The sequence below is a fragment of the Macrobrachium rosenbergii genome, chromosome 20 (genome assembly GCF_040412425.1).
Source record: "Macrobrachium rosenbergii isolate ZJJX-2024 chromosome 20, ASM4041242v1, whole genome shotgun sequence".
NCBI classification, from domain to species: domain Eukaryota; kingdom Metazoa; phylum Arthropoda; class Malacostraca; order Decapoda; family Palaemonidae; genus Macrobrachium; species Macrobrachium rosenbergii.
Window position 1 is genome coordinate 16,925,346 of NC_089760.1, and position 21,024 is coordinate 16,946,369.

Consider the following 21,024-nt stretch of genomic DNA (forward strand, 5'->3'; position numbering starts at 1 on the left):
CAACTTTGGGCAATGCCATAATTGTACTGCAACTGTAGCCATGGCAGAGTACTAGTTAGATCCTGAAAGGTATGGCCTTTACATGGATTTCCCTGAGGAACTGGGACTGGAATATAACATTTAGGCCAAAGGCCAAGCACTGGGATTTACGAGGTCATTCAGTGCTGAAAAGAAAATTGAGAGCAAAAGATATTTTGAAGGTGTAACAGGAGGAAAACCTTACAGTTGCACTATGAGACAATTGTTAGGAAAGGGTGGAAGGTAAGATGGAAGAAAGAGAATGTGAACTGAAGTACAGTAAAAGGAATGAAAGGGGTTGCAGCTAGGGCCCGAACGGATGCTGCAAAGAACCTTAAGTAATGCCTACAGTGTACTGCCTTGTTTGTACTGATGGCACTACCCCCAATGGGGTAATTTCCCTTAGAGCAAGAGCTCAGTGAATGTGTTAGGATACCATGGGTATGTCAAACATTACTAGTTACACATTTTTGTATGGTAGGACCAGTCTTTGTAGAGCAGATTGTCACTCTTGAGAGAAGAATGATGAGACACTTCACATGTAGGGACTTTGTGCTGTTGTCAGTGGATTATCTTTTTGTCACTCCTTGTTCCAGCCAAATAGCAAGGGTTTTTGGCAGTTGTGTTGGAAGACATGGTTATTCATAGGGCCTTATGGTTTTGTCCAGCACAGCTCTTGAATATCTTTTCAGGCGATTTTACTATCATTCCAGTCAACTAGTCAGTTTATTGTATGAGTAATTTACAGTGTTATTAAGCATTGTAGATAATAAGTCATGAATTCTTATAAAACAGGATCTTGTGTGTGTCATAGATTATTATACGATGGCTTTTCTTTAAGGTGAAAGTGCACACACTTATGAAAAAGTTTCAGGTCATATTTAACTGGAAAGATTGTTGAAAGGTCCACATGCATCATTAATAGGAATGCTAAGATTTATGCAACAGGTTTTCCTCACCACTTCTAGTCCTCAACCTAAGTTACCCAAGTGGCCTTTATGATGTGTTCCAAAGGTAGGTTCCAGCTTATCCTAAACAAGAGTAAAACCAAGGAACTTTTACACACTTATGCAGCAAGTTTCTCATTGTGAATACCACATACACTATGGCTTATTTGACACTTGTTTGTACTAAAGTTTCTTTGCAATGTCCCTTTGGACCCAGCTACATTACTTTCTGCATTTTACTCCTTGCATTTATCCTTCAGGTTTTTTCATCTCTGTACAACTTCTTTAAACTTTACCTGGCTTTGATTTCTACCTCAAGAATAATTCCTTCAGTTGAGTCCTATGAGACTATAATTCGTCTCAGCGGCCCTTTAAATTTATAATAATAATAATAATTATAATAATAACAACAATACCTGTACAGTAATGATAATAATACTGTAATAATAATAGCAACAACAGTAATTAATAGTATTAATAATAATACTGTATATTTCCGCATATAAGATGACCTTTAAATCATCAAATTCACCCCTAAAAATCGGGGGTCGTCTTATACTACCATTCTAAAAATCAAACCTTGAATTCTGAGTGATTTTATCAGTAGGCTAGCTTCAGCCTTGGTGTGATAACCACCTACATACATGAAAAGATTCACATTATGAAATAAACTGATAATAAAGGTAATAAAACTCTTTTACCTTATATATTATTGGCATATCTTCATAATAAATAGCCTATTCAAGGCATAATCCCATATCAATGAAATCAACTTTTATCTATGCGAGGCCAACTGACAAAATATAGCCTAAATATTAAGTTATGGTTGCGCTCACAGCAACCTTTATCTTTCGGTAACGTAGTGTAATTACGGTAGTAATAACATTTAGGGTAACATAATATTCATTTTTCATTAAAAATTCAGGCTGCTTTTAACTGTTTAGAAGAATTCAGTCATATGAACGATAATTATGTGCAATAATTATCACACCTTCCATATTGTTGTTAGGGGTTGCTTATGATTGGCAGCGAAACATAAAAACATCTTCCATTTTTGGCGATGTGTTTAGGAAAAACATGGTATAGAATCGACTTTATTTCATTTACCATATATATTCGTTCGTTAACGTGCGATCTCGTACATTGTGCGACCCACAAATTTTCACCCATAAAAAATTATTTTATGTATCTATCATGCGAGTTCCTTTTTTGAGAGACCAAATTACTATGGACTAACCTCTTTTACTCCATCTCATTATCCCATCTTCTAGTTAAATATTGTAGGTTAAAAAAAGTAAAAGCGGATGATAAAAGTATCGTTAGTTATGTTATACTCATTGAGTAAACGAGTATCGCCATAAACAACCGAACCGTGGCCATGAACAACAGAATCGGATAACAACAGCTGTTTTGCTTGCATTTCAATCATCATATGATAGTAAAGTTACTGTAGTTATGTTACAAATGACGTTAAGTTGAATAGGACTGGTATATATTTTACATTATACCCTTATTCACTATTGAGAAAAGATCACAAGGAAATATACTGCTAAATTCAAGCTGCAAGTTGTAGCTAAAGCTGAGAGAACAATGTTCAAGCACTAATGACTATAAATTATCGTGTATCGGCAATATGGATGAAACTCCTAAACTTCAATATGCCATCAAACTCGACTGTAAATAATGTTGGAGAGAAAAGTAGTTTAATCAAAACTACTGGGTGGGCAAGAAAGAACACATTTTACTGTTGTTTTAACTTATGTGGCAAATGGGACGAAACCTTCCCCCATGGTTATCTTTTAACGGAAACTGAATTGATGCCGAAACAAAAATTCCCAGAAGGTATCGTTGTCCATGTTCACGAAAACCTAAACAATGCAAATGGCACATGATCGCTATATTTTCATTTTTTAATACAATTAGTAACATGCGAAAACAGTACATACAATATTACTGGATACCAGTGAAGTAATGCACAACTTGTTAAAAGATCCTTGGAAAAGATGCATATTCGTTATGTATGTATTTTATTATATGACACTAATATGTGAATATTACATACACTAATTTTATATTTCGTGTATGATGCGATCCCCGTAAAATTAGCTTCAAAATTAGGTCTTCAAAAGTCGCATGATACGCGAGTGCATACGGTATTTTGAATTTCTAAGGATGCAGTAAGTAAAACAGCATTTGTAATAACATCATCTTTACATAACCAGTATTTCATAAGATACCTGTTGTTGCAGAAGCTAGCCTATACACAGATGGTTTTGGAATTTAGCAGTCATTTTATACTACAGATGTGAGATAAATTCATGAAAATTTGTCATAATTTTTTACCTCATTTTATCTAAAGGTCGTCTTATACATGAAAATATACGATAAATGCTTTTCAACCGCATTTAGCTTGTAGAGAGTGTTCTTTATTCTTTTTATACCTAACCAAAATACATGAAAAGAAATTGTGCCTTTGTAATTTATTTTACTCAAACCTAAATGTGTACGTAGAGATAATGAATGTGTGCAGAGGTGGGTGAGTATTTATAGCAGGGGCGCTGGATTGAGGGCCAGATGGCTGAAATTTTTGTTGGTCTGTTACCAACATAGGGAGTCTTTGGTGGTTTTGGTGTAACAGGTGTGATGGTTTGCTCCAGTGGGGTTGGGGTATGTTTGTTCATATTTCTCTTTCTCCCTCATGTATGCTTGGGACTAGTTGGTTATTTTCTTTTCTTTTCACTTTGGTGCCTATTGTCAGCTGATTTCCTGTTTCTTATGAAGTTGTCTATTACATCAGGAATGAGGGTCTTTTCAGGTGTTTGACAGCTCTGTGTTGTCTTCTATCTCTCTCTGAGCCTCAGTGGTTTTTGTCACTGACTGATTTTTAACATTTTTTATAATTGTTGGGTGAAGTTCAGTTTCATTAACAATATTTATGCTAGACTTTTTCCCAGGATATGTAAGGCTTCAAGAAAGCAAAGGCATTAACCGTCTAGTGCTTTATCTTTCTGGCCTTTGGTGTTTGTGATTTGCCTTCTGAAAGCTTTACATATTCTGGAAAACAGTCCAGTGTAAATAATTTTAATGAAACTGAATTTCTCCTGATAATAATTAGGAAGCAAAAGCAACCAGTAGGAGCCAAATAGGGTTCAGAAAGTAAAGGCATCAACAGTGTCTTGCTCTATCTTTATGGCCTCCTCTGGTGTTTGTGGTTTGCCTTCTGAAAGCATCACATATTCTAAAAAAAAAAAAAAAAACATAAATACTTTTAACGAAATGGAATTTCTCTTGACAAACATTAGGAGAAGCCAAGGAAATTAAACACCTTTGAGGCTGAGAGAGAGAGAGAGATAGAAAACACATGGCAATCACACCAACTGAAACAGACCCCCATTCCCAAGGTAACAAACAATATAAACATGAGAAATTGGCTGATGCTAAACATTAATGTAAAAAAAAAAAACTAACAGACACAAAATACCAATAAGGGAGAAAGAGAAATAAAATGAACAAACAATCCCACAATGAAATGAACCATCAAACCAGGTACACCAGTGGGGGACACACCAGTCAACACAACAAAGAAGAACTGTATGTCTTGAGAGCTTTACAGCAAAGACTGCATTGGCAATGGACCAATGAAAATTTTACCCCACATGTACATGGACTTTAAGCCAGCTCACCCACTATAAATACTTGCCCACCCTTGTATTTCATTCATTTTCTCTGTAGACGACTGCATTTGTGTACATTGAAATGTAAGAGTAAAATAATGACGAAAGCAGAATTTCTTTCCATGTCCTTTGGCAATGTATTATACCTGCCGATAAGGAGAACATATGGAGATTAGAGAAGACTCTCAACAAGCTAAATGCTGCTGAAACAGCAACTGTTTTCTAACAAAACTGCTTTAAAAGACTGATTCCTTCCAAATAATAAAAATATATGTAGGTAGAAGACCCTCTTTTAAGCATGTGGTATTGAAAGTGATAGCTACATCAGCTGTATTCAATTTATGTAGTTTTCTGTATCTTTCTGATAATTGCTTTTTTAGGGGTACTGCATTCTGCCAGTAAGTTGCTCATGTTTGTCATTCTTTGGAGAGGAAAACAGTTGCAAACTAGGGTAGTTTTATTTCAGAAGAATACACTGTATAGGTTACAGAGTGGCAATGGTGGTTACAGTAAACCCCTCATATTCGCGTTCTCACGATTCGCAGACTCACATATTGCAGATTTCTCTGTGGAACGTATCTACCCATTATTTGTGGAAAATTTGCCCATTCGCGGTATTTTTCACTGAGAAATATTCACTAATTACTGTATTTTCATATCATTTTCATGACTAAATGCACTTTTTGTGGTAAAACTATTAAAATACTCAGGTATAAACATTTTTAGAGGGTTTTTCTTGTGTTTAAACTATCAAAATAGGCATTTCTGAGTGTTTTTAGAGGGGTTTTAAGTATTCGTGGTGGGGTGCGGTACACATCCCCCACGAATAGGGGGGTTTACTGTACTTGATGTTGAGTTCATCTTTCGTGGAGTTGTCTTTCTTCAGAAGAAAATCTTCATCAGCGTTGATCTAGACCACATTTCACTCAGGCTTCACTGAGCATGGAGGTGGGAGTAGACTGTCATTTGTGGTGAGTCTTGCTCATTATATATAAGATGTTCAGTAGGAGGTTGAATGTATGCGGACCGCTGATTGGCTGAGGAGGAAATCTGTGCTGTTGATTGGCGGCATGATTTTCTTGTAAGCCAAAAACTTAAAGTTGACAGTCTCACTGCTGCAGCCTTGCTGACAGGTGGGGCTGGTGTATGACATCATTATCTGATACTACTTGGCGAATATTCTGTTTAGTCTCTGAGCAGCTTGCAAATTCTGGGGCATTGTTCTTTGTATCCTGTTTCGGAATGTCGCTTCTCACACACTCTGACACAAGTGTGTTACTTTCATGAATAGTGAACAACCTAATGCGGGAAGGCAGGAGGAACACTTCTTGGGAGGTATTTAATTAGGGCTTCTGCTGTATGAAGAGTGCCTCTAGATTTAATGATCCTTCTGAGCTCAGGATGGAAAGCATAAAGAACTCTGGTGTACAAATACATAAATTTTTTTAAGTTGTACAGGCATATTACATTTAAACCTGTTTCTTTTACTCATATTGTCTCCCTGCTCATATCACCTTTTGATGCACATCTTTACATAATAAAGTGAGTGTAATGGCAGATGAGACATAGTATCTTATATTGGTGGATTTTTCCCCCCTCAATTTAGATACTAATTTCCTTGTTATAATTTGACACTCCTCACAGCTTTTTACCTAGAATGCTGTAATAGCATTTGTAAAGATGGTGTATTATAGGTCTGGAAAAGTTCAAAGTTTATCCAAGAAAAATTAATCTGGTTTCTTGTGCTTTCACATTATAAATTTGATAATTCAGAGCCAGTGGTTTGTTTCCTGTTTATCAGATGCAGTCATTATTTGGAAGTATGGTTTAAATTTAATTATTTACTCTGTATTTAATGTATTATACAGGCAGTCTCCGGTTATATGGGGCTTGTCTAGCGACGAAAATCGGCAATTTTCAGCGCCGAAAATTGCCAATTTCTGCTTATCGGCACCGATAATTGGGTATTGGCGCCAATACATACCTAACAGAGGCGCCGATAACCGAAAATCGGCACTTTTCGCCGCCAATAAGCCAGAAAAAACGCCGGAAATCACTGATTTTCGGTTATCATCACACCCCCCAGAACGGAACCCCCGCCGATAACCGAGGACGGCCTATATTTATAGGCCTCTTGCTTAGCTATTTTGTAATTTTGGCTTTGTTGGATTTGTGTTAGTATCAAAAGTGTATTCATTGTAATAGGGTCAGTGATGCTGAAAACTCTGGTAGATAGTTCATTGAAAGTACAAGCAGTTGCTTATGCTTTTTTTTTTTTTTTTGGAGAGTCCAGAATTTCAAAGTACTGTTAGTGAATTGTTTAAGTGAGGCAGTCTTGCATGAAAATACCTTTTCTATCACTTGACAGATTCCTTCACTTTTCCACTTGGTCTGCATGGAGACCATTTGTATTTAACTATTTATTCAACAGTCTTTCATTATACAGTAATTTTTATGTGAATGTTAGTCTTGTGCGTGCATCCTTTTTTATAGTTTAGCATGAGGCTTTACCTAATGAGTTTTATTTTTTGGTACTTTTGTCCATAGTTATAGTTTTCTCCGTATGTGCCAGAAGTTAATCTCTTGCATGGAATTTTTTAATGAATGAATTAGTATTGCAGTGCTTGTGTCATAGCATGACTAAGGGAAGAATGCATTAAATGCCTAACTCTCCTGTGATCAGACTCCTCTATAGTTCATTTTTATGGCAGGTTGCAGATTGCCTAGAGCTAGATATATCACCTTAGGTTCATGTAAGCGGCATGGGAAAGAAGGGTTAGACAACACTCATGATAGGCCAAAGGCCAATGAGTGTTTCTGTCCAAGTGGGAGCCACAGGTGCAATATTCACTCACAGTGAGTTTGTTACATTAACTATCATTATTATGAAGGCTGTCATGATAAACTGTATAATAGATGTCAGTCTCGATTGCTTTTTTATTCTGTCAGTTATTGTTTATGAGATGCAGCAAGGCAATCACCTATAGTAACAACAATATCATGGGTATCTTCTTTTCTGTGCTACAACTTGTATTTTAAAGTGATGAAAGTCATTGTGCACATAACAGAAACTTGCGTGGTTTCATTGTAGGACCAAACAGCATGACTTGACACCCAGCAGTGTGAAATATTGCTATCATCAGTTATTATTATTATTATTAATTGAGTCTTCTCAATTTTCCTTATACTGTAATTCTTCCTTACCACATTAATATTGGACAATAATTGGCAAATGTTCCTATTTTGATAAAGAGAAATACATTAGCAGCATATTTACAGCAGCCTGTATTTTCTATACAAGAGAAGGCAGTGGAACACAGGGGATAAACCCATAGAGTTTAACAGTAGGTTTCTGGCAGATGTTTTTCACAGTTGTACTCCAAAGATTCCTCATGTTTGTTTTCTTGTCATGACATTCCAACCAGCCCGAGGGTCATTCTCAAGACAGGTGCTACAATTCTGGAGACGAGGGTGGGGGTCGTAGTATGTATAGGGAGCCAGTGTTGTGGCCAGAAGCAGCGCTGAATTCTCATTGGTTGTCAGGGGATTATTGTCCCCCAAGTGAAGCCTTATCCCAGACAATGATGGTTGAACTGGGTAAAAGGTGGAACCATCAGTGTCTGGGAGAAGGCTTTGCTCGGGAACAAAATCCCCTGGCAACCAGTGAGAATTCAGAGCTGATCTGCCTGCAGTACTGACCCCTTTATATACTGCCACCCACACCCTTGTCTCTAATTTTTCTCACCCATCTTGAGGATGACCATTGGGTTAGTTGGAATGTCAATAGCAAGAGGACAACCGCAAGGAATTTCTGAAGCATAACTCTGGAAAACATATACCAGAAACCTGCTGTTCAACTACAGGTTTATCCCCTGTGTTCACTACATTCTCTTGTATAGAGAATAAAGACTGCTTTAATATGCTGCAAGCATATTTCTCTTTACCAAATATGATTACTGGCCAATTATTGTCCAATATTAATGTGGAAGAGAAAAGAATTATAAGGAAAATTGAGAAGACTCAAAATAAAATTAACTCAAATGATGCAGCCATCCAGTTTAACAGGACTTGTTTAAGAGAGGGTGTGCTTCATATATTATCAATATTATTAATTTATCAATAAACCAGATGACTGAGTCATTTTTAGACAAGCGTAAGTTGCCCCAGAAGCTTTCTTAAAGTTTAGGATGAAAATTGGAGGGAGACAAAGGTAATGAAGTTAGCAGCAAGGTGGGAATAGTCCAGAGGGAATGAATGATAAGTATGACAGAAAGGAACCAAAAATATGCAGGAAAGGCTCTTCTAGTGTTGGTTATATTTATTGTGCAAGGCACACTACAGGCAGTATCTTCCATTAGGTGGTGGGTGGGCGGGTGATTGATGAAATAGGAACACAGAATAAGAAACATAGATGTTAGTGTAAGATGCATGGTTTGACCCAGTATTAGAAGAGAAAATTTTACTAGTGACTCAATTGATAGCATTTCATTTGGCTTACCCCTTTTGAGTGAATGTAATGGAAATAATCAAAATGTGTGTGCAACAGAAATAAATTTCAAACTCACATTGGAACTGAATAAAACAAGCAAGGAACTTTGTTAAATGTTTTATTAAAAGTGATTTTCTGTCGTGTGGTTGCCTGTTCTGAAATACCAGCACATATATGCATAAAATTACATTTATTTAACCAGTCATCTCAGGATTTCTTAGCACTTGATAAACAAAGAGGAACAATATCAATTTTAAACACTTTGCTTCGTAAGCATAAATTTAACAATTTACTGCAAGTATGTTACATTATACATATGTAATTAGGACTTTTAACATAAAAGAAAAAATAATTACATACTTTACTTTTAAAAAGCACAGCTTCTTTATGAAGCAGACAACAGAAGCTGAGTAACTGACTATAGCATGCTTACAGGTTTAGACAGGAAAGTGTTGGTTACAGGTTTAGACAGGAAAGTGTTGGTTATGTGCATTCATTTCACTGTCCATTTAATAAAGCATACGTACCAGGTTGTTCCATTAAGTGTGAAGTCACGTCTGATGACAAACAGTAAAATCTGATAGGTTAAGGTCCAGCAAGTTAAGGAGCCGCTTGCATTTTACCTTATAGCTTCCTTGTATGTTGCTACTGAGTAATAATTATGGACTAATTAAAACAGTAAATTACAGTACATTGTCAAGTGCCTCGTTGAAGGACACTTCTATACAGTACAGTGACTAATCAAGCTGGATAACATTTGCTGTCGTAGCATTTATATCTTTCTCTCATTTATTATTATTTTATTTCATATTAAGTTTTGATAAATGTATCACTTAAAAAGTCTGTTACCAATAATTCAATGTAAATCAAATATTTGAATTTACTTCAGATTGTTCTGAGTTATTATGCCACTATTACAATCTTGTTATACCAAAGAGAGTGATGCCTGTTTCATTCTTTTTTCCCCTCTTGATATGCATCAATGGTTCATTATACCAAAGAGAGTGATGCCTGTTTCATTCTTTTTTCCCCTCTTGATATGCATCAATGGTTCATTGTAAGTGTTGTTATAGGTATCACTTTTTAATGCTACCTTGAATATGTAGTGTAAATATGTGAATTAACATGTAAATGCTGTCAGTTCAATTGTCAATTACAGTATAGTATGTTTAAATTGTAGCTTCCATGTCCATCTTTGTACTTCCTCACTCTCTCTTGTGTTGAGTGTCATTATTTTATTGTAAGTTTTGATAGTTAATGTCCCTTAATAAAACTTGATTAATATGATTATGTTAATCCATAAATATAGGGCATTACACATGTATGCAGTTACAAATAATATACAATTACCTAAGCTCAAGTAGATTTCGACAGTGTAAGGATTTTTCATATCGCATGCCACAACAAATAACTGACATTATTTCAGCAATAAATCTTTTGAGTTCTGCAACACACACACAAACACACAAAGATATGGATGAAAAGCTTGTTAGATTTCAAATGTCAAGATACTAAAGTGAGAGTACAGAATGGGTAGCTTAGTGCTCAGTACAAAATCAATTGACAAATATAAATACATACTGCAGTGCATAGTTTTTTTTTCTTGTCATGTCTTTATGTATTTTTGCATTCATTTCTGTATTCAGCCATTTGCAATATTTATTATCATTATTTGAACATAAATATAAAAGGAATTATGATAAAAACTAATGTGCTATACACCAAATGCATTTATCCCTAAAGTTAGATAATTGAAGCTCAGAACGTTTCAGTTTAACCCTCTTCTAGCAATTGTAACCTGCAAAAGATAATGTAAAGTATTTTGTATTACACCCACTGTTCATTTAATAAATAATTCATTTATTTCATTCAATGACCAAATGTTTGGTCATTTAACTATCTTGCTGATGAAAAGCAAAAGGCAGGCATGAAATATGTGTGCAGTACAGCCAGGAATCTAACAGAACAATAATTCAAAATACTCCTGCTGTGAAGGAGAACATACTAGTACCTTAAACAAAAATTGTGATAGTTACAATTTTGAGGAATGGGTCATAGTAATGAAAACAGTTAACAAAATTAACTTTGCAGAATCAAAAAAGGGAATTGGCAACTTCTGTCTACTTGTCATAATGTATGCAAATGGCCTGAAGAAAGAAAAGTCAAGTCAGATATTTCTTACCAACAAAAAATTCCTCAGATACCTCACGTCAACAAAGTGGTAAGACTCGGTTTAGTAAAAAGTCTCTTAAGTGATGACTCCATTGCTTTACCAATATGTTTTAAATAGAAAGTATTAGTCAGGTTAGACATGCCCTCAACTCCAAAGCAGGTCCCTCAAGTCTATCAGGAGGATCTGTAACAAGTCTTTCTGGTCCAGTGTGTGGATTTGTATCAGATTCATCTTGTCAGTCTGAAGGATTACAGGTGGGTCCTTCAAACCCATCTGAAGGATCTGAATCAGGTCCTTCACCCTTGCCACATATGTCTCCATGAAGACAGACAAGGATGCAGCTGAGTGACCAGAAATTGAGGCCAACTCACACCCTCAAAACCTTTTTTGTCTAATGTCTTATGGTAACTCCATGAGTCTTCTTTGATAACATAAATCCCTAGTCTTTCTAAGACTCGGTGAAAGATGGGAAAACACCCTCAAGACAGAATTAAGAAAAAAGATTTTCCAATACTTTTAGATAAGAGCATTTCCAGTGGAATTGTTAGATACTCCTGGGCAACTAAGAATAATTAAATGGACAGCAATTCATGAAGAATAGCCTATACTTGTGGTGTTTACATGAAAAGATGTTAGATAGCAATACCTCACATCGGGGATTATGAAGGTTATAGAACACCCCACACACAAATACTGTAAATAAAAATAGGAAGTCATGTTGGGAGTCCTATTTATGTTTGTCATAACATCCTCGGGTAAATCCGAATTTAATTGCAACACCAGAAGCTACTGCAGTACTAATTAAATCATATTGGTGGTACAGTATTCTGTTATGTTCCTTATATCTCCCCCCTCATGATAAAGTGATGTATGGGGCAATGGTTGATTTCATCCGACAGCTTCCTCAATCATTTCTGCTGGAAGATATGAACAGTGGACATCCACTATGGGTGATGTTCTATGTAATGTTAGTCATTGTGATATCATAAATTATAGAAAAAAGATGTGGGAATTCATAATGGAAAACCAGTGGGATTCATAAGAATGGGAAACCAGTGGGAATTCATAATAATGGGAAACCAGTGGGAATTCATAATAATGGAAAACCAGTGGGAATTCATAATAATGGAAAACCAATGGGAATTCATAGTAATGGAAAACCAGCATCTTTTCCATGTTTAAGACATGCATACTCTGTTATCATAAATCATTCTTAGCAACTGACTTAATCTGGAGAACTCTAGATGACTGGCATACCAGTGACCATGCTCCATCATTAGCAGTGATAACAATGAACTTTTACAAAGACCACCCAGGTGGTTTTTTGAAAAGCAGACTGACAGAAATTTGAAGACTTAAGTGAAATAGATGCAGAAGCAGCCACATTCCAGATTATAGATGATGTCATTGACAACGTAATGGAACATTAAATAAAACTGAAATTCAACTGACATTCACTTTATTCTTAAGATCCACAGGTTTACCATGGTTTTTTTGCAACTCCAGATCTTGCACTGATCCACAAGAAAGGCACTAATAAAACTAAAAGTACACAATACAGATATAAGATGATTTTCATAAAAGAGTGGAACTCAGTTTTGATGTGGAGCCAAAGAAACTCGACATTTAGTCATGGTTGGCCTATTTTTGTTCCATAAACTGTACAATCACTACCCTACTTACGAACATTCAAACTTGAACATTCACAGATACGAACAGACAGGGTCACAAGTTCGAATTTTGCTCTGCGCACCTATTCTGCTAGTAAGAATTTTTGCAGAGAACAGGAGGAAGAAGAACCTGTTCCTTTAATCCTTTCCCTGATTATCCCGAGTAATTCTTCTGGTTAACTACCTTGTGTTCTTCTTGCAATCACAAGAATATTCTTTCATTTTCTATATTTCCTCTCCCCATAGGAAATATTTAGTATATATTTTTGTTAATAGATGGTGGTGTGCATTGTTTGCTTTGTGAACTTCCAATGTCAGACACCGCTTCTGCAAAATTCTCTCCAAGATCATAACTTTCAAAGCGTGGAAAAAAATACTTAATTTTGAATCTGCATGAATCTAAATTTTTTCTTCTTATGTTTATCTTGTGTTTACCTTTATAGCATCCAAAGTAATTCTTTATAATACTGCATGATTTAAAAATTCAGTGAAAATAGTATAATCTCTCTATGACTCCCGGGTTAACTCGGGAATGTAAAAAAAAAAAAAAAAAAAAAATTATGTGCCACATATTGAAACCAACTTACGAACAATTCAAGATACAAATGGCCGTCTGGAATGCAACTTGTTCATAAAGTTGGATAGTGATTGTATAACCTTTTCTTCAATCTGGATGCTGAAGTGAGTTTGATGGTTCTTTTAAGAACTTGCAGTGACACAGCCCCTAGTCCAGATATCCCATATACTGTGATTCAGTATTTTCCTAGAAATATTCAGTTAATTATATTATAATGAGCATTATTAACGTAATTTCTCATGACCACACCTAATCTCAGTATGGGAACCAGCCATTAAGTTAGGCTTTTACAAGTCCTAGCTGCCAGTTACTGCCCTAAAGCACTATCTGCATTACTGTACTTAGATGGCTTCTAAAGAAGAAAGGCCTCTTGCTTCTTGCCCAATTTGGTTTTGTCAAGTGGCAAGGCATGTGATGCTGCTTGGAAGCTTGGAATTCTCAAGATAATACATCACTTGAGAAAAGGGGAAACTTATCATTATTCATCCAGGCATTATTGGTTTATTTCTTCACATCATTGTAGGTAATACTTTTTGCCTGAAAGAAAATGAATGGGGGGAAGGAGGTTGTCAAGGTGGGTGTTAATTCTAGCCCTATTGTTCTTGCCAAGAAATGGCATCTCATCAGTTATTCCAATATCCTCCAAACATTGCATGTTGATGACTTTTCGTGGTCATTTTCTGGGGTCAAAATGGCTAGAAATGGCATCTCAACAATGATTCCCATGATATCCTCCAAACACTGCATGTAGATGACTTTTCATGGTCATTTTCTGGGGTCAAAATGGCTATGGTTGAAAGAAGCAGCTTTACTATTGCCTGTACAGCAATGCCAAGTATACAGACACAGGTTTCTTTTTGGGAGGTTTTTATGTATTGTGTATATATATATATATATATATATATATATATATATATATATATATATATATATATATATACATACACATACATACATACATACATACATACATAATATATATATATATATATATATATATATATATATATATATATATATATATATATATATATATATAGACACACACATACATATACATACGGGCAGTCCCTGGTTATCACCGGGGTTCCATTCCGACGGCGTGACAATAAGAGAAAATTGCCTGTAAGAGCCAAGACTGGTGATTTTCAGTGCCTCTTTAGGTATACGTCAGTGCCAACACGCAATTGTCGGTGCCGAAAAGCGGAAATCAGCGCATATTGGCGGTGAAAATTGCAGATTTTCATCACTAGACAAGTGCCGACAACCGGTGACTGCGTGCTTTGTGTGTGTGTGTACATATATATATATATATATATATAAACTTTATTGCTTACACAATTGTTCTGTGCATTAGTTGAATTACTAAAAGGACCTCATTCAAACTGCATGGTATCTAATGGAGTATGTACAGTATTCAGAAAAAGTTACAAGCTTTCTTGGACAAACAGTTCATATTATCAAGTATCCGTACAATGACCAGACGCGTAGTCCAGCTGTATTTATATCTGTGTGCTGGGTACTTTTAATCCTATAGTCGCTTAGCTCCTCCTGTGTGACCCCCACCCCCTCGTGACCTTGGCCTTTCTCTGCCCGCTTCTTCCGAATGTTCGTTTTCCATGCGTCCTCTTGCGTTTTTCTTTCGTTTCGTTGTTACTGTGGAGTGTACGATTTTTCTAGATATGCTGTCTTCAAAGCAGTTTCCGGTGTTCCCTGCCATTGTCATTAGCGCATGTTATGAAGGTGTTCTCTACAACCAGTCTGGCCATTTTGTTGGTGTTCCTGTATAGAAAACTCATATTTTCCCAGTCTGTTTTATGGTAATTTTCCCAGCAGTGTTTGGCAACTGCCAATGTCTGATTATAATGCCTTAAGTTCTGCAATTGTTGTTTGCTTCGCTTTTTACATGATTTGCCAGTTTCGCCATAGTACCCATCTTCAGTCTAGACACGCTGCCATATATACCCCCCCCTAATCTCTTCCCCCTCTACCGACTTTTTGTTTCCAACTATTTTATTCCTAATGGTGTTTTTGTAGCTGCCAGTCAATTTGAAATTATCTAGCTTCCTATTGATGGGTGTAATAGAGTCGTTGTCCGGGACTTTAATTATTTTCTTCCCTACTAGATGTTCCTTTTCTCTCCTTTCCCTCTCCCCAAAGCAGTTTTTCATGGTCTTGATGTGTGCCCGCTCCCACCAATACTTGGGTATCCTAGTCTCCTAAAACTCTCCCTCAGGTATTCCAGCTCGTCATCTAAGAATTTGGGACTGCAAATCCTATAAGTCCTAATGGCCAACCCTGTCATTACTCCTATTTTTATTTCTTTCCTATGACTGGATCCCTGCCCATGTAGGGATTAAGGGAAATGAAGAGGCTGATAAAGCAACTAAAGAAGCAGTCCACATGACAAGAGCAAATGTAGACATCCCTATTAGTGACTACACAAGATATATAAAAAGTCATTGTAAAAAAATGGCAAAATATATGGAACGAAAACTTGAAAATAATAAATTTAAACAGATAAAATCCAGTGTTGGAAAATTGAGTTCGTCATATCTGAGAGAAAGACACGCACAAGTAATTCTGACGCGTCTTCCAATAGGCCATACTCGTTTGACACATGGACACAATGAACAGTCCATGCGGCCCTCCTCCCAAATGCCCAGATTGCAATGTGTTGATAACAGTTAAGCATGTACTGTGTGAATGTCCAAAATATAACCTGCAGTAATTATCAAATTTTGGAAATAGACCGATAAAAGAAATTTGTCAGAATCTAATAACATTCTCAATAGTACCCATTTTAATGTTCATGAGAAGCTGCGAGTTAATTGATAAAATATAAAAAATCAGTCAGTCAGTATAATGAATTTTAACACAAGTAAATTTTATGGGTTTACTTAATTTATTTTGAATTTTAATATACCTTTTTAGTGAGTACAGATGGAAGCATGAGTATAAATGTATTTATTGTGTGAGTATGTTCCAGTATGAAAGCGTATGCCTTTTTACAGCCTTTAATTTCATTTTCATTTTTGTTCATTCATCATTGGCGAGTGACCTATTAGGTTCCAGTACTAGGCTTCTAGCCTAGACTTGTCATTTCATCCTAATCCTTCAGGCCAGCCCTATGAAAGCTGATAGTCAGCTCAGTGGTCTGGTTAAACTATTTTAATAATAATAATATTAATGGAGAACCTATGTATGTATGAATTGGTGTGTGTCTTCTTCCTGTATACCTTGAATTTTAAATTTTCCCCTTCTTTACCAGGACATCCAAGAAAGGAATTTCTCCCCTCTTCTCTTCTTCTATTGTGAACTTGATGTGTTCATTTAGTTTGTGTTGTCTAGGAAGATTCCTAGAAAACTTAAACTAAGTGAACACATCAAGTTCGCAATAGAAGAAGTGAAGGAGGGAGAAATTCCTTTCTTGGATGTCCTGGTAAAGAGGGAAGGGGAAAATTTAAAATTCAAGGTATACAGAAAGAAGATACACACCAATTCATACTTACATAGGTTCTCCAGTCATAGGAAAGAAATAAAAATAGGAGTAATGACAGGGTTGGCCATTAGGGCTTACAGGATTTGCAGTTACATTTATCACTGTTTGTGATAAAACTATTAAAATACTCGGGTATAAGGATTTTTTGCATTTTTTTTTTTGTATTTAAACTATCAAAATAGGCAGTTCTAAGTGTTTTTAGAGCGGTTTTAAGTATTCGCAGATTTTAGCTGTTTATGGGGTGTGGTATGCATCCCTGTGAATACAGGGTTTACTGTATATATATATATACATATATATATATATATATATATATATATATATATATATATATATATATATATATATATATATATATATACACATACATATACATATAGTATATATATATATATATATATATATATATATATATATATATATATATATATATATATATATATATATATGTATGTATATATATATATACTGTATGTATATGTATATATATATGTATATATATACTGTATGTATATGTATATGTATATGTGTATATATATGTATATGTATATATATATGTATATATATATATAATGTATATATGTATATATATATATATATGTATATATATATATATATGTATATGTACATATGTATATGTATATATATATATATATATATATATATATATATATATATATATATATATATATATATATATATATATATATATATATACGTATATGTATATATATATATATATATGTATATATATGTATATGTATATATACACATATATATATAGTATATATATATATATATATATATATATATATATATATATATATATATATATATATATATATATATATATATATATATATATATATATATATATATATATATATATATATATATATATACACACATATATTTACATATATATATATATATATATATATATATATATATATATATATATATATATATATATATATATATATATATATATATATATATATATATATATATATATACACACAAGCCCTCTTATAAAGGCTAAGTCGGTTGAGCTTTGCACTGTCACCCGATGGGCCAGAGTTCAGTTCCGCCGACCGGCTGATGAAGAGTTAGAGAAATTCATTTCTCGCTATAATGTGGTTCGGATTCCACAATGAGCTGTAGGTCCCGTTGCTAAGTAACCAATTGGTTCTTAGCCACGTAAAATAAAGTCTAATCCTTCGGCCAGCCCTAGGAGAGCTGTTAATCAGCTCAGTGGTCTGGTAAAACTAAGGCATACTTACTTTTTATATACATACATACATATATATATATATATATATATATATATATATATATATATATATATATATATATATATATATATACATATACATATATATGTATATATACATATACATATATATTATACATATATATACATATATAATATAATATACATACATATATATATACACATACTGTATATGTGTATACACATGTATATTATACATATATATATATACACACACACACACATACATACATACATACATACATACAGGCAGTCCCGATTAATGGCAGGGGTTCCGTTCTGGGGTGAGCACTGCTAACCAAAAATTGGCGATAATAGCACTGATAAACTGCCTAATGGTGCTGCTAACCAGAGATCAGTGCTGATAAACTGCTTACCGATGCTGATAAACAACTTAACAATGCTGATGAACCACTTACCGATGCTAAAAATCCAGTTAATGGTGCCGCTAGACAAGCGCCATAAAACCGATCACCGTTAACTGATGCCACCGATAAGCAGGGACTGCTGGTGTGTGTGAGTGTATATATATATTATATATATATATATATATATATATATATATATATATATATATATATATATATATATATATATATATATATATATATATATATATACACACACATATATATATATACACAGAAAATATACTCTCTCTCTCTCTTCTCTATATATATATATATATATATATATATATATATATATATATATATATATATATATATATATATATTATATATATATATATATATATATATATATATATATATATATATATATATATATATATATATAATTTAGAGTACACATGATACTGTATTCGTCGCCTTTGCACATTAAGGTTTTCAAAGATGCACATTACATTCACTGTTTTTATTTTGCATCAGTGTTTCTTTTTCTTATCAACATGTAAAATGGGCGTTTATAACTGGTAAATATGTACAGTACATTAAACAAAAGAGAAAAATCAACACTAATGGGATGTTTAAAAATGTTAAGAAAACTAAAAGCTTTTTAACATTGATTTTATCAAACTATTACTTTTTTATGTTAATACGTAAATGTGATTTTCTACCATGTTAACTGATTTAATATCCTTTTTCATTGTTTTCATGTGATATTAAATATTGATATTAAAATCTTATTTTCCAGTATGTGGACCGAATAGCTGGAGATTCCAAAATGAATGTATGAGAATGAGAGGTAGATGATGTAAATACTTTCAGTGAAGACGGTTGCCATACGATGTTCATGTTCAAACCCCAAGATATAGGAAGAACTTGGAGTCTCAAGTCATGTGGGAGAGTATCACAAAACCTTTTCTATAGCTCTGTCCCATGACTTTTTCTTGTTTTATTACTAATCTGTAAAAGTACAAGATAAATTTCTGTTTTGAAATAATGAATAAACACATATTTGAAGGTAGGTCAAGGTGTTATACTGTAACAGGTTTAATACCGTACTGTATATTTTCGTGGCTGTCTATAAATGTTTTACATTATGGTACTGGTAGTCTTAGTATGTGCTTTTTCATTGTCTTATGTATTCTGGAGTCATATTCTCATTCATGTTTGTCAAACGTTAGTCTATGAACATTATACATAAATGACCAAAAATGTGTGGGCTGGAAAATACTTTTTTTATACACAAATACAAAGGGAATAACTTTCAAACTTGAATGTTTTAAGTTTGCCAAAATGTGTATATTAAACAACACTAAGTGTTAGTCAAGGTTATGCTTATAAGTTTCCTTGACTTACCTTCCCACTAGCACATGTTATATGCACATTGGAAAAGAGGCTGACTTTGAAGTCTGTTTGCAGCTGATGTTCCATCAGCCTTGCATAGGTTTGAAATGAAAGATCATGCTATATAATGTTACCCTGAGAATTAATTGGAACAAATGTTTTTCTGGAAATAGAAGGTTATTGATTGCTCTTAATATTTAAATGATAATTTTGTAAAGAATGCACTATTGTGACTATTACCCCAAAGTAAATTTTCGTACATTACATAAAATGTTTAAGTGTCAGGCGTGAAATCTTTCATACTAGTTTTGTCTTTAATAATAGATATGGCCTCTGTGTGGGAAATTACAGTATTTTTTATTTATTTCAACTTAATATTTTGAGTTTTTTTTTTTTTTATTAGGTTAATGCTGATGAGCCAGCAAAAACATGTGTTCCAGAGTTCTACATAGCCCATAAATATTTTTTCAAAGTCAAGAGGAACTGCCAGTTAACCTACCATTTATTTATAATTTATGATATTGTTGCCTTTGCAGTCAGAGCTATTTAGAATATGACTTGTTAGTTCTGGAGGTTAGACTTAGCATTCATTTTTATCTGAGATAGCATGTAGATCAGATTTCTTAAAAACAGTGAATGTTGTGATGAAATTACATGATTTGTATCTGAATGTTAACTTAAAATGTTGTTTTTCTTGTTCCTAATTGCAATGTATAAAATGAAATGACAAATTTTTAATTACTTTGTATTTTTTGTAGTTAACAAACCTGCGGTATTAACGTAAGTATAAATTCTTCTAATGCCAGCTGGAAACCAGTAAAAGTCATATAAAAATAACAAATTTTTGAAGTAATATATATTTTTCCTAACATACAAACCCTCGGTCTTTACATATGGGGATTAACTTTCAGCAAGCTGGAAGCCCAGCC

The 21,024-nt window shown here is 34.0% G+C and overlaps 1 protein-coding gene across 2 annotated transcripts in view; it reads left to right on the top strand.

Annotated features, from left to right (window-relative positions):
• LOC136849085 (vesicle transport protein GOT1B) overlaps nt 1–20,778 on the top strand; it is an 89,861-nt gene extending 69,083 nt beyond the window's left edge. For both annotated transcript variants that reach the window (XM_067122020.1, XM_067122019.1), the window contains one exon: nt 19,500–20,778. Coding sequence is in view for 1 of the 2 variants with exons in the window: in XM_067122019.1 (XP_066978120.1) it covers nt 19,500–19,541 (42 nt within the window). In the remaining variant the exon portion in view is untranslated. The remainder of the gene's footprint in view (nt 1–19,499) is intronic.
• The last annotated feature ends 246 nt before the right edge of the window (nt 20,779–21,024 follow it).